Genomic DNA, 15,000 nt, shown 5'->3' on the forward strand with positions numbered 1-15,000 from the left:
AATGATCCAACAAATGCAGAAGGAGAATCAGGAGAAGGCGGCTGCTATGGAACTGCGGATGCAGTGCCTTGCAGAATCACATGGGCCCCAGAAAAGGCTCAATGTGAAAGACCTTCCCTTGTGCTCAGATGCTAACCCATGGAGGTATGCTGAGCACATGCCGATGACGACTGGAAAGATCGTCATCTCGGATAAGCTGGGCTCAGTTCCCCTAGAGGAGGTGGAATTCTGGCCCAGCAAGGCATCATATCCGGACTGTTATGTCCGGCTGAGAAAGGAACCAGCTTCAAGGGAGGAGACAGAGCCGAAGGAGGTCATAGTGATGGACCATGCTAAGGCTCAAGCTCTACTTTCATCCTCGATGAAGGAGAGGGGCTTCTCTAACTCGAAGGTAGCTGCATTGAGCAAGAAGCTCCCTTCCTTTGTGTCCTCTCCTGCTAGAGCCTTCCCCTTTTTACAGAAAGGGTTTGCGGCTGTCCTAAAAGCAGTCGAGGCCGGCAAGCATTGCCCCTCCCTGGAGGAGTGTAAACCCTTGTCGCTGGCCCTGCCTATGGACCACAAAGACTGGAAGGACGTCCATCTGACGTTCTCAGTGGGAAAGTTGGAGGCTGATATTGCCGGACGGCAATTCGGCGAGGACCTCCCCAAGCTGTCCGACTTTCTTTTACGAAGAGAGTTCGAGACAAAAGAAAGACTGGCTGCCTCAATGTCTCTTCAGACTACTCTTGAGACGATGGCAAGTGACCCCAAGGTCCATGAAATGTTCATGGTGGTGGCTAAGACTCACCTGGCCACGGTGACGAAGGACCTTTATGGCTTCGTCAAGGCGAGGAGAGCTTGTAGGGAGTTCGTGTTCACCGGGGCTACGGTGAGGCACGAGCCAAGGAAATTAATCTCCTCCAACATTTGGGGAAAAGACCTTTTCCCTACCGATGTGGTCAAAGAAGTTGTTGATAAGGCCGCCGTGGAGAATAGAAATCTTCTCCAGAAGTGGGGCCTGGCTATCAAAAGAAAGTCTTCCCCGGATGAGGGTCCTCAACCAAAGAGGAAGAATATGAGGACTAGGCTACCGTCTCGGCCAGCCAAGCCCTCTAGACAGCAACAGCAACTGCAATTGCCATTGCCTCCAGTGCCCCAGATGGTGGCACAAACCCCGACCACTTTTCAGTGGGTACCCCAGGCTGTGCCGAGTCAGTCCACGGCATTCACCCCAACGTTCGAAGGACAGTCTTCTTCCTTTCGAGCAAAGCCTAGAGGAGCAGCCAGAGGCTCGTCTAGGCGCCCCTCAAGGGGAAGGGGATTCAGGGGTGGTCGTGGTCAGGGAGGCAAGACCTCAGGACGGCAGTTCAAGTGAAATGATACCGGTAGGAGGGAGACTGATGAAATTTTGGGATCGTTGGACCTTCGATCCCTGGGCCCACAGCCTACTCAAGAATGGACTGGGCTGGAGCTGGTACAGCACTCCACCCCCGTGCCTTCGGTTTTTCCAACACTCCACCCCCGTTCTGGAGGAGTATGTTCAAGAACTGTTGGAGAAAAAGGTGATCCGAAAGGTGAAGTCCATCAAATTCCAAGGGAGGCTGTTTTGTGTTCCCAAGAAAGACTCGGAAAAGCTCAGAGTCATTCTGGACTTGTCGCCACTCAACAAGTTCATAGTGAATTGCAAATTCAAAATGCTAACACTGCAACACATAAGGACCTTACTGCCCAAGAGGGCATACTCAGTCTCTATAGACTTGTCAGACGCCTATTGGCACATTCCAATCAGCCGTCGACTCTCCCCCTACCTAGGGTTCAGGCTACAACGGAGACTATACGCCTTCAGAGCCATGCCATTCGGGCTAAACATAGTCCCAAGGATTTTCACGAAGCTGGCGAGCGCAGCTCTCAAACAATTACGCCTAAAGGGAATTCAGGTAGTAGCCTACCTGGACGACTGGCTGGTGTGGGCAGCATCCGAGACAGAATGCTTGCAAGCTTCCAGTCAAGTGATCCAGTTCCTAGAGTACCTAGGCTTCAAGATCAACAGAAAAAAGTCTCGACTTTCTCCATCTCAAAAGTTCCAGTGGCTGGGAATCCACTGGGACCTTTTGTCACACCGTTTCTCCATCCCGGCGAAGAAAAGGAAGGAGATAGCGGGTTCTGTCAAGAGACTTCTAGATTCCGAAAGGATATCAAGACGCGAACAGGAGAGGGTACTAGGCTCTCTCCAGTTTGCTTCGGTGACAGACCCAGTGCTAAGAGCACAGCTAAAGGATGCAACCGGAGTTTGGAGAAGGTATGCATCAAACGCGCGAAGAGATCTGATAAGACCAGTGCCGCCTCGGCTACGTACTCTTCTCAGGCCTTGGTCCCAAGCCAGACATCTAAAGAAGTCGGTTCTTCTTCAGCCACCTCCCCCGTCGATGACGATTCACTCAGACGCCTCAAAGGAGGGATGGGGAGGTCACTCTCATCGGAAAAAAGTCCAGGGGACTTGGTCCAAGCTATTCAGGACCTTTCACATAAACTTTCTAGAAGCTATGGCAGTGCTCCTTACCTTAAAGAAAGTCTCCCCGCGTCACTCAATCCACATAAGATTGGTGATGGACAGCGAGGTAGTTGTGAGATGCTTGAATCGACAAGGGTCGAGGTCACCACCTCTCAACCAGGTGATGTTGGCCATTTTCCGATTGGCGGAAAAGAAGAAGTGGTACCTGTCGGCAGTTCACCTTCAAGGAGTCCGCACCGTGACAGCGGACGCTCTATCCAGGTTCACACCGATAGAGTCGGAATGGTCCTTAGACGCAGGATCATTCTCCTTCATTCTGAATCAAGTCCCAGAAATGCAGATAGACCTCTTTGCGACGAAAGACAACAAGAAGTTGCCCCTGTACGTGTCCCCGTACGAGGACCCCTTAGCGGAAGCAGTGGACGCGATGTCCCTCGACTGGAACAGATGGTCCAGGATTTATCTGTTCCCCCCTCACAACCTTCTGTTGAGGGTCCTCAACAAACTGAGATCCTTCAAGGGGGTAGCGGCAATAGTGGCCCACAAGTGGCCGAACAGCATGTGGTTCCCCTTGGCGTTGGAACTACAGCTGAAGTTTGTGCCGCTACCACATCCAGTTCTGACCCAGCGAGTCCAGAAGTCAACTGTCTGCGGTTCATTACAGAAAACCCGGACCCTGCAGCTCATGATTTTCTCTCCCTTGCGGTGAGAAAGCGTTTCGGGATTTCGAAAGCCAGCATAGACTTCCTAGAGGAATATAAGTGCAAATCGACTAGAAGGCAATATGAGTCACCTTGGAGAAAATGGGTGGCCTTTGTAAAGGCGAAGAATCCGCAGGAGATCTCGACAGACTTCTGCTTATCTTTCTTCATCCACCTCCATGGTCAAGGGTTGGCAGCTAACACGATTTCAGTGTGTAAGTCTGCTTTGATGAGACCCATTTTATATGCCTTCCAGATCGACCTAGGTAACGAGATCTTTTATAAAGTTCCGAAAGCCTGCGCTAGGCTCAGACCTTCAGCACCTCCAAAGCCCATTTCATGGTCTTTAGACAAAGTTCTTCATTTCGCTTCCCTGTTGAGCAATGAAGAATGTGCGTTAAAGGATTTGACACAAAAAGTTATTTTCCTATTTGCACTCGCGTCCGGGGCCAGGGTTAGTGAGATCATAGCCCTCTCGAGAGAGGCAGGTTGTGTTCAGTTCCTGGATGGGGGGGAACTGAACCTGTTTCCGGATCCTACGTTTCTCGCCAGGAATGAGTTACCCACCAACAGGTGGGGTCCCTGGAGAATCTGCCCTCTGAAAGAAGATGCATCTCTATGTCCAGTAGAATGCCTAAAGGTCTATCTTCGTAGAACTTCTGACTTCAAGGGTGGTCAACTATTCAGGGGAGAAACATCAGGCTCAAATTTATCTCTGAATCAACTCAGAGCGAAAATCACATATTTTATTCGCAGAGCGGATCCTGACAGTACACCCGCAGGTCACGATCCGAGGAAAGTTGCCTCATCCTTAAATTTCTTTAATTGTATGGACTTTGAACATCTCCGTTCATACACTGGCTGGAAGTCTTCCAGAGTGTTCTTTCGCCACTATGCGAAGCAAGTAGAGGAACTAAAGAGATCTGTGGTAGCAGTGGGTCATGTTGTTAACCCTACTGTTTAACTCTGCGAGGAACAGTGGTCTTAATTGGGACGATTAAGTCCAGGGTGAGTGTGTAGGTACATACTGTACTACAAACTAAATGAGGGCACCGAGTGCCCACATAGACTGTTCCTTTTTCAAAGGTGAACCTAGCATAAGTGCAGACATGTGTGCCGAGCGTTTCTAACGCTAATGTGATTGATTTGTAATACAGACTTTTATGACTTGATACCTCGGTATCTTAAAAAAGTGGCATTTGATGTTTTTTCTTTCAGATAAACAAGTTCTGTTTACTATCATACTTATGCTTAAAGTTTTGGGTTATTCTCTTTATATATATATATATATATATATATATATATATATATATATATATATATAATTGTTGTTAACCTGTCTATTTATTGTCTGTCAATAAACTTTTTCTTGAGAACCTTGCGTCTCTTTCACCTGTGTCAATTTATTGGTATAATTGAGCATTTATTCTATGTACCTTATCTGGGATAATTCTAATAGAATTGTTCTTTTATGCAAGCTATGTTGCATTGGTTTATGACGTCCCCTAATGGGAGGACTCCGTCCCATAAAGGGACGAGGGCGGTTTTATTAGTTTCTTCCTATGCGGATATAAACCTTTGTCCAATACAAGTATTGTGCGGATTACTGGTCAATATTTCATATTGACGCAGTGGTTCTTTACAAACTATGCTTTACTTAATATAGGGCGAGACCACTATATTAGCTTGCCTGGTATTCATACATAGGTATATGTACTCTTCGAGACTTTTCCAGAGTCTAGTAGGACTCTTCCCTGTAGGGGGCAGGAAGCTCTAACATGGTTTATAGTTAGTTGAAAAGATGTATAACGGTAACATCTTAGGTCTCTAGGTCTAGTCGACCGGGAAAAATTACCTCCGGGGAGTACGGCACGTTCTGAGAATCCACAGATACAGTAATGCTCTGGTATACTTCCATCAGGACGACATGGCTTGAGCCCAAAAAACGGATTTTGAGCGAAGCAAAAAATCTATTTTTGGGTGAGATGGCCATGTCGTCCTGATGGACCCGCCCTTGCCTTTCTAAGAAAGGGCTGTAGGACCCCTCCCTACATACAGTATCTGTAGCACCTCATGTACGCTACAAGGAATACAGATGGCGCCAGGATTGGCGCCAGGCACGCTTACGAATCGGGAGATAGGGAGCCTTGGGAGCGGCTCCCCCTTTTTCTTTCCCGAATTCGTTTCTTGCCAATTGCCCCCTGCGAGACGAATCTCTGTTCGGGATGCAGATTGCCATGTGGCGTGTCAAGAATACGTCCTCTGATATGTCGCGATATCCCTTTCAGGAGGGATATTCGCTCCAGGAGTTAGAATTCTGGTACCTTAAGGTAAATTCTCTGGGAATATCGCCGTAGTTGTAATATACCCTAGGAAGCTACCCTATAGGAACTTCCATCAGGACGACATGGCCATCTCACCCAAAAATAGATTTTTCGCTTCGCTCAAAATCCGTTATATATATATATATATATATATATATATATATATATATATATATATATATATATATATACAGTATATATATACATATATATGCATATATATATATATATATATATATATATATATATATATATATATACAGTATATATATACATATATATGCATATATATATATATATATATATATATATATATATATATATGTATGTATATATATATATATATGCATATATATGTATATATATACTGTATATATATATATATATATATATATATATATGTATATATATATATATATATATATATATATATATATATATATATATATATATATATATATATATATATATATATATGAATGAAGACTTCACGCATTACCAACATCTATATCACTTACTTGAAGTTAATATCCTTCGAGAGGAGCTTCAGGAACTGAACCAAAGGCCCTACATGAACATGGGGCGGCTCACCAGCCCCGTCATGGGGAAATTCAATGACCCTCACGTGGGGAGGGAAGTCCTCAGCGACTACAGTCAGGTTGGCTCCATCGTCCAACCTTTTATTGAGAAAAAAAACATTTTATATGGAGGAGTTCTCTTGATTGAGGATACACTCAGGTACATTGTTCTAGCATTTTATTATGATGATGATGATGATGATTATTATTATTATTATTATTATTATTATTAGTATTGTTGTTGTTGTTGTTGTGGTTGTTATTATTGTTATTGCCACTTTTATTATTATTATTATTAATATCATTATTATTATTATTATTATTATTATTATTATTATTATTATTATTGTTGTTGTTGTTATTATTATTATTATGACTTTTATTATTATTATTATTATTATTATTATTATTGTTGTTGTTATTATTATTATAACTTTTATTATTACTATTAATACTATTATTTTTGTTGTTGTTGTTGTTGTTGTTGTTATCATTATTTTAACTTTGATTATTATTATTATTATTATTATTATTATTATTATTATTATTATTATTAGCTAAGCTACAACCCTAGTTTGGAAAGCTGGATGCTGTAAACCCAAGGGCTCCAACAAGGAAAAATAGCCCGGTAAGGAAAGGATAATCTGACACACTATTTTAGCCGTTTATTATTATTATTATTATTATTATTATTATTATTATTAGCAATGCTACAACCCTAGTATTAAGGACTCCAACAGGGAAAAAATAGCCCAGTGAGGAAAGGAAAGAGAAAAAAATAAACTATATGAAAAGTAATAAAAAATTACAATGAATTATTTTAAGAACAGTAACAACATTAAAACAGATCTTTCATATGTAAAATATAAACACATTTGCTGCAAGTTTGAACTTATGTTCCTGACATTAACAAGATGACTGTCCCCTTGTTGTTTGTCCTGAAATGATGCAAACAAATATGTATGTGTGTATGTATATATGTATGTGTCCGCAGTATGCTCACACCCACATACTGTATATATATATATATACATATATATATATATATATATATATATATATATATATGCATATATATATATATATACACATATAAATTATATATATAATATATATATATATATATATATATATATATATATATATATATTTATATATATATATATCTCTCTCTCTCTCTCTCTCTCTCTCTCTCTCTCTCTCTCTCTCTCTCTCTCTCTCTCTCTCTATATATATATATATATATATATATATGTATATATATATATTACAGTCATATACATAAAATATTTATTTATAATTCATATATAAATGTATGTATAAATAAATGAATATATATATATATATATATATATATATATATAATATATATATATATATATATATATATATATATATGTATGTATGTATAAGTATATATATATTTATTTGTATATATATATATATATATATATATATATATATATATATATACACGGTATATATATATATATATATATATATATATATATGCGTGTATACTGTATATAGGCGAAAAGACATATAGATGAACAGACAGATAAATGTTATAGTTTCAGACTGAATAAATGCTGAAGTATGTAGAGTAGTATAATGCTTTAGAACAATATAGACTGACCTGTGGAACTTCTCAGGAAAGAGTCGATGGTCCCCAGCATATACAAAACCACCCTTATTAGACCAGGCAGCAATTTTTGCCAATCTAAGACTATATGGCACGAATATGTAGATTCCAAAACTGAAAAAAAGGAGATTTGAGATATGTTATTATTATTATTATTATTATTATTATTATTATTATTATTATTATTATTAATCTACAACCCTAGTTAGAAAAACAGAATGCTATAAGCCCAAGGGGCTCCAACAGGGAAAATAGTCTAGTGAGGGAAGGAAACAAGGAAAATGAAATATTTTAAGAACAGTAACAATATTAAAGTAAATATTTCCTATATAAACTATAAAAACTTGAACAAGAGGAATCTAAAAATGATTGAATAGTGTGCCTGAGACTGCCCTCAAGCAAGAGAACTCTAACCCGAGACAGTGGAAGACCATGGTACAGAGGCTTTGGCAAAAGAAGATTTAATTTATGTTATGAACAACGCAAGTTTAGAGAAACGTAGTGATTGCCAGAATGGGGTTCTTCGAGTCCCGCTGAAACTCGTTAGTTTCTTTGGTTGCTGCAACCTCACCATCCTTGTGAGTTTGTGAGAGTCCATAGGTCTATCTGCTGAGCCATCAGCAGCCATTACCTGGCCCTATTTGGTCCTAGCTTGGTTGGAGAGGGGGCTTGGGCGCTGATCATTTGTAATATGGTCAGTCTCAGGGGCATTGTCCTGCTTGATAGAGCAATGTCACTGTCCCTTGCCTTTGCCATTCATGAGTGACCTTTGAATTTAAATTCAGAAGTTTAAGAACAATAACATTAAAATATCATCATTATGATGATAATATATTATCACCTGTTAAAAATTTGTCGTAATAAACGGTGAAAATCTTGGAATAAATGTTGCCAGACATTTACCGTTTTAAAAACGGATAAATTGACGTAAAGGAGGGATATTACGGTCAACAACCCGTGAAAAATAATGACAAATTAGGGTAAAAATGACGGACGCCTGTATTTTACTGAAATACGGCTGAGAACCGTATATTTTTTCCGTAGAATTTCCGATTAAAATTAGGTTTTTTTTTAAGTAGCTAACATAGGTTACCTATAATAAAATTATTGGAGTTATTATTATTAATAATATTAAAATCATTATTGTTATTATAAAAATTACTGGAATTATTATTAGTAGTAAAACAATTAGAATTATTATTAGGGAAACGTAACTAACAAGTTTCTATAATATAGTTATCAAAATTATTATTTTTATAATTAATATTATGAAAATTTTTATTTTTAAAAGAAATATCAAAATTATTATTTGTAGTAAAATTATTAAAATTATTGTTAGCGAAATGTAACTAATATAAGCTACCTATGATATAATTAATATCGAAATTATTATTATTAATATTATTAAGATTATTGCTTTTATGAAAATTATCAAAATTAGTAGTAAAATTATTATAATTTTTACCAGCGAAATGTAATTAACCTAAGCTACCTGTAATAGCATTATTGAAATTATTATTTTAATTATTATTATTGTTGTTGTTGTTGTTGTTGTTGTTGTTGTTGTTGTTGTTATTATTATCATTATTGTTATTATTATTAAAATTATTGTTATTATAAAAATGATTAAAATCATCATTAGTAGTAAAATTATTAAATATTTAATCAGTGAAATGTAACTATCATAAGCTACCTATAAAAAAGTTAGTGAAATTATTATCATAAAAAAATATTAAAGTTATTAGTAGTAAAATTATTAAAATTATTATTGCTAATCGATAAGCTGACATATGCATTAATTTCGCTTTCTTATTTCAAGCTACGTCTTATTTCATGAAAATGTTATAAATTTTTATCGTTATTATTTATTTATGTATTTATTTGATTAATTTCGTATGTTTAACGATTTTCATAATTGCTTATCAGGTTGCCAATCTCATCATCATCATCATAATCATCTCCTACGCCTACTGACGCAAAGAACCTCGGTTAGATTTCGCTAGTCGTCTCTATCTTGAGATTTTAATTCAATACTTTTCCATTCAATCATCTCCTACTTCACGCTTCATAGTCCTCAGCCATGTAGGCCTGGGTCATCCAACTCTTCTAGAACCTGATGGAACCCAGTTAAAAGTTTTGGAACCCAGTTAAAAGAAAAATATATTTTCATCATCATCACCTCCCCCTCCTACACCTTATGACGCAAAGGGCCTCCGGTTAGATTTCACCAGTCGTCTCTATCTTGAGCTTTTAAATCAATATTTTCCATTCATCATCTCCTCAGCCACGTAGACCTGGGTCTTCCAACTATTCTAGTGCCCCGTGGAACCCAGTTGAAAATTTGGTGAACTAATCTCTTTTGAGGAGGGCGAAGAGCTTGGCCAAACCATCTCCATCTACCCCTCAAAATGATTACTTTCACATATGGCTCCTGAGTACTGTTACCAATCTAATTTATCCAATTTATAAAGGTTTCCTCAGCATTGCAATTAACATTTTACTATTGATCAATAACTACTCTTTGCGTCTCTAAATCTGGTAATCTCTTATAAATTTCAACTTTTTTTAGCCCTATACAGAAAACATTTTTAGGCAAATTCTATAATTTTTACATTAATCTATCACATCTTATTTGTGTTGTTTCCTAGCGTACTTTTTAAGTTTTTGATGGGCAAAAATTAGTTTTATTAATTTCCATAGCAGTCAAAGAGTTCATATATATATATATATATATATATATATATATATATATATATATATATATATATATATATATATATACATATATATATATATATATATATATATATATATATATATGTATATATATATATACATATATATATATATGTTTATATATATATACATATATATATATATATATATATATATATATATATATATATATATATGTGTGTGTGTGTGTGTATACATATGCACACACACATATATATATGTATATATATATGTATAATATATATACAGCATATATATATATTGCTGTGGTTAAATGTCTAAGAACAATTTTGAAAATAATAACGTAACACCATAAAGAGATAAAACACATTTTATATCTGAAACTAAAATATAAAAAAAAACCCAAAAAGAGAAAAGAATTCAAAATCATTCTTTAAAATTCCAAGAATAAAATACGAACCGCTTAATGAATCCTTTGTCCTCTAACACGACCAGCATCGAATTCATCTTAGATAAAGTATTTCCCAGATGATGAAAATCTGTTGTTGGGAGGCTGGACAAGACCAAGAGCTTACTCTGCCACAGCAAGAGATTCTTGCTGTAGACGAAATTGATGAATGATCGCTGGAAGTCATTTTTGTCTCCTATTAAAACGACCGTCATACACCGAGGGGATTTCTTCAACTGGAATTTAAAAACATTGTTAGGTGAATATCGTTGAAAGATAATTTTTATATTTTTATCACAAACACACTTATTGTATGATTAAAAATAATTGTAATATTTTGATCACAAACGGACTAATCGTATGATTAAATTTTTTTTGATATTTTGATCCCAAACACACTTATCGTATGATTAAATATAATTGTAATATTTTTATCACAAACACACTTATCGTATGATTAAAAATAATTGTAATATTTTGATCACAAACACACTTATCGTATGATTTAAAATAATTGAAATATTTTTATCACAAACCAATTATCGTATGATTAAAAATAATTGTGATATTTTTTTTATCTCAAACCACTTTTCTTATGATTAAAAATGATTGTAATATTTTTATCACAAACACACTTATCGTACAATTTAAAATGGTTGTGATATTTTTATAACAAACACACTTACCGTATGATTAAAAATAATTGTAATATTTTTTATCACAAACACACTTATCGTATGATTAGTGTTTTTTTCCTTTTTCCTAAAAGATATAAAAGTGTGTGATAAGAACATTGCACTTTTTTTTTTCAATTAGACTGCAATGTTTTTATCAAACACTTGATGTATATTTTTCATAAAAAATGAAAAGAATAGAAGATACTTATTGAATCAAAATTCTTGCAATCGACTACTGTATATTGCATGTAATTAAATACTTTACCATAATTGCTTAAAACTCCATTTATCAGTGCTTCTCTAAAGGATAATATCATTTGCTTTTGATAAACATAAATATGGAAATGAATCCCTCGTCAGGCTAGAAGAAACGAAGGGAAGAAAAATACCATTTTTTGTCTTTTTTTTCCTAGGTGGCTACCCCTTAAAATTGGTTGAAGTGCCATGGTAAATGGATACTGAAACAGATAGAAAGATATATATGAAAAGAACATTAAGAGATACCAGACCTCCACCAATGAAATTGTCAATATTTTACTAAAGTCTACGGACGTAGCTCCCCACTTTTCATATGTTGACCTTGAATGAATCTTTGTATGATGATACTAATAATAATAATAATAATAATAATAATAATAACCAGAAGCACGATCTAGATCCGGATCAACTCCAAAATTTAATAGGTTCTTCTGGACTATAATATCTACCCGTTGTTAAAATCTGGTGAAAATTCGGCAAGAAGGCTTGACTTAATCCTGCTATTATTATTATTATTATTATTATTATTATTATTATTATTATTATTATTATTATTATTATTACTTGCTAAGCTACATCCCTAGTCGGAAAAGCAGGGAAAATAGCGCAGTGAGGAGAGGAAATAAGGAAAAACTACGAGAAGTGTAAGAACAATATTAACATTAAAATAAATATTTCATATATAAACTATAAAAACTCGAAAATATGGTACAGAGGCTGTGGCACTATCTAAAAATAGAGAACAAAGGTTTGATTTTTGAGTGTCATTCTTCTAGATGAGCTGCTTACCATAACTTAAGAGTCTCTTCTACCCTTACCAAGAGGAAAGTAGCCCCTGGATAATTACATTGCAGTAGTTTATCCAAAGAGTGAAGAAGAAGTATTTGGTAATCTTAGTGTTGTTAGGTATATGAGGACAGAGGAGAATATGTAAATAATAGGCCAGACTATTCAGTGTATACGTAAGCAAAGGAAAAATGAGCTGTAACACTAACATGATGTTGTACTTGGTGGAAAAGTATCTCAGACTCGAGGGAGATGGTCGAGTTTACATGAGATCTGAGAGGTGCTTCAAATATCCCGACTCCAAGGGCTGCTTTGCTTTCTTCTATCACCTGGAAGGGGAAAGGATTTCTTTATCAATAGTTAAACATTTTCCTTTGGAAATGTAATTGAAGTAAAACTCCTGATTATTAAATGTTTATTTTACAATCATTAAAACCAAAATAGGAAAATTGTGATTATGTTAGTAACGGACTGCAAGCCTATGCCCAGTTATCGTGTAAAAAATTATTTTGTTATTTATGTTATTGAACACATGCAAATATATGTATCTCCTTTATACACAGAAAGGTAGTAAGGCATGAATGTGCTTAAACGCACACACGCACAGATATATATATATATATATATATATATATATATATATATATATATATATATATATATATATATATATATATATGTATATATTTATATGTATATATATATATATACATACATATATATATATATATATATATATATATATATGCATATATACACATATATATATCTATATATATATGTATATATATGTATATATATACATATATATACTGTATATGTATATATATGTGTATATATATGTATATATGTTACGCTCAATGTTAATAGTTGCTTAATGTATACATTACGCATATTTTTCCCCAATGTGAACACTGGGCAAAATGGTTTGCCCAGTGTACATATTAGGCAGAAAAACTCGTAAAATTGCCTCTTGCATACATTATGCAATCCCATTTTGCGCAATGTGAATATGTCACACAATTTTGTCTAATGTGAATATGAATAGTCGGAAGGAGGACAAAGAAACACTGATACAAACTGATCGAAACATGAACTTTATTCCAGTCAAACTTTTATAATAGCTACACTAAATGAAGTAAACACAAATAAACAAAAACAAAACGGTAATTCAAAATGACACTGACAACACTCAATTTTTGCACGCTTTGCCTGGGTGACAGCTAGAGTTGTATTTCATTTCTTTCTTGCGGCAGCTGCATCGTCCTTACGAACACTGCGTCCTACATTGACACTTTACAAACCCTTGACCTCCAGTAGCCTTTGCTGTTGCTGTTCTCAAAGTGAGACGAATATCTGGAGCATCATCTGCTTTAATCAAAACCTGATCTATAGGACTTAGATCAGCTGCTGTGTATTTGGATCCAAGAACTCCCTCACAGCAACCTACAGTATACAGCCCATCTTTTCCTTTCATGACGACCACAAGAAGATTCTTCGGATCGGTCGGGCAGCGATCAACGTCTGGAACTCTCAATGTAGCGCACTGCCCAACTTCTAATCGTCGAACTAATTGATTGCCACGATGTGTCATCCGAACTGCTGCTTTGGATAGTCCTGCATCAGCTGCATCTCGGATTTCCTGGAAACACCCACTTTGTGTCTCTGCTGTCGCTCCTGTCACTGCATCTTCGTCACTCTCCACCTCTACTGTTGCTCCTGTCAATGCATCTTCATCACCCTCCACTTCTGCTGTCGCTCCTGTCACTGCATCTTCGTCACTCTCCACCTCTACTGTTGCTCCTGTCAATGCATCTTCATCACCCTCCACTTCTGCTGTCGCTCCTGTCACTGCATCTTCGTCACTCTCCACCTCTACTGTTGCTCCTGTCAATGCATCTTCATCACCCTCCACTTCTGCTGTCGCTCCTGTCACTGCATCTTCGTCACTCTCCACCTCTACTGTTGCTCCTGTCAATGCATCTTCATCACCCTCCACTTCTGCTGTCGCTCCTGTCACTGCATCTTCGTCACTCTCCACCTCTACTGTTGCTCCTGTCAATGCATCTTCATCACCCTCCACTTCTGCTGTCGCTCCTGTCACTGCATCTTCGTCACTCTCCACCTCTACTGTTGCTCCTGTCAATGCATCTTCATCACCCTCCACTTCTGCTGTCGCTCCTGTCACTGCATCTTCGTCACTCTCCACCTCTACTGTTGCTCCTGTCAATGCATCTTCATCACCCTCCACTTCTGCTGTCGCTCCTGTCACTGCATCTTCGTCACTCTCCACCTCTACTGTTGCTCCTGTCAATGCATCTTCATCACCCTCCACTTCTGCTGTCGCTCCTGTCACTGCATCTTCGTCACTCTCCACCTCTACTGTTGCTCCTGTCAA

At 36.6% G+C, this 15,000-nt stretch overlaps 1 protein-coding gene across 1 annotated transcript in view; it reads right to left on the reverse strand.

Annotated features, from left to right (window-relative positions):
- LOC137629247 (uncharacterized) overlaps nt 1-15,000 on the reverse strand; it is a 122,728-nt gene that overhangs the window by 70,555 nt on the left and 37,173 nt on the right. Inside the window, exons 17-20 of the mRNA XM_068360510.1 lie at nt 14,053-14,171; nt 12,812-12,931; nt 10,894-11,117; nt 6,035-6,193 (exon numbers count right to left, since the gene is read on the reverse strand). Coding sequence (XP_068216611.1) covers nt 6,035-6,193; nt 10,894-11,117; nt 12,812-12,931; nt 14,053-14,171 — 622 coding nt within the window. The remainder of the gene's footprint in view (nt 1-6,034; nt 6,194-10,893; nt 11,118-12,811; nt 12,932-14,052; nt 14,172-15,000) is intronic.

The sequence above is a fragment of the Palaemon carinicauda genome, chromosome 37, assembly GCF_036898095.1.
Source record: "Palaemon carinicauda isolate YSFRI2023 chromosome 37, ASM3689809v2, whole genome shotgun sequence".
NCBI lineage: Eukaryota > Metazoa > Arthropoda > Malacostraca > Decapoda > Palaemonidae > Palaemon > Palaemon carinicauda.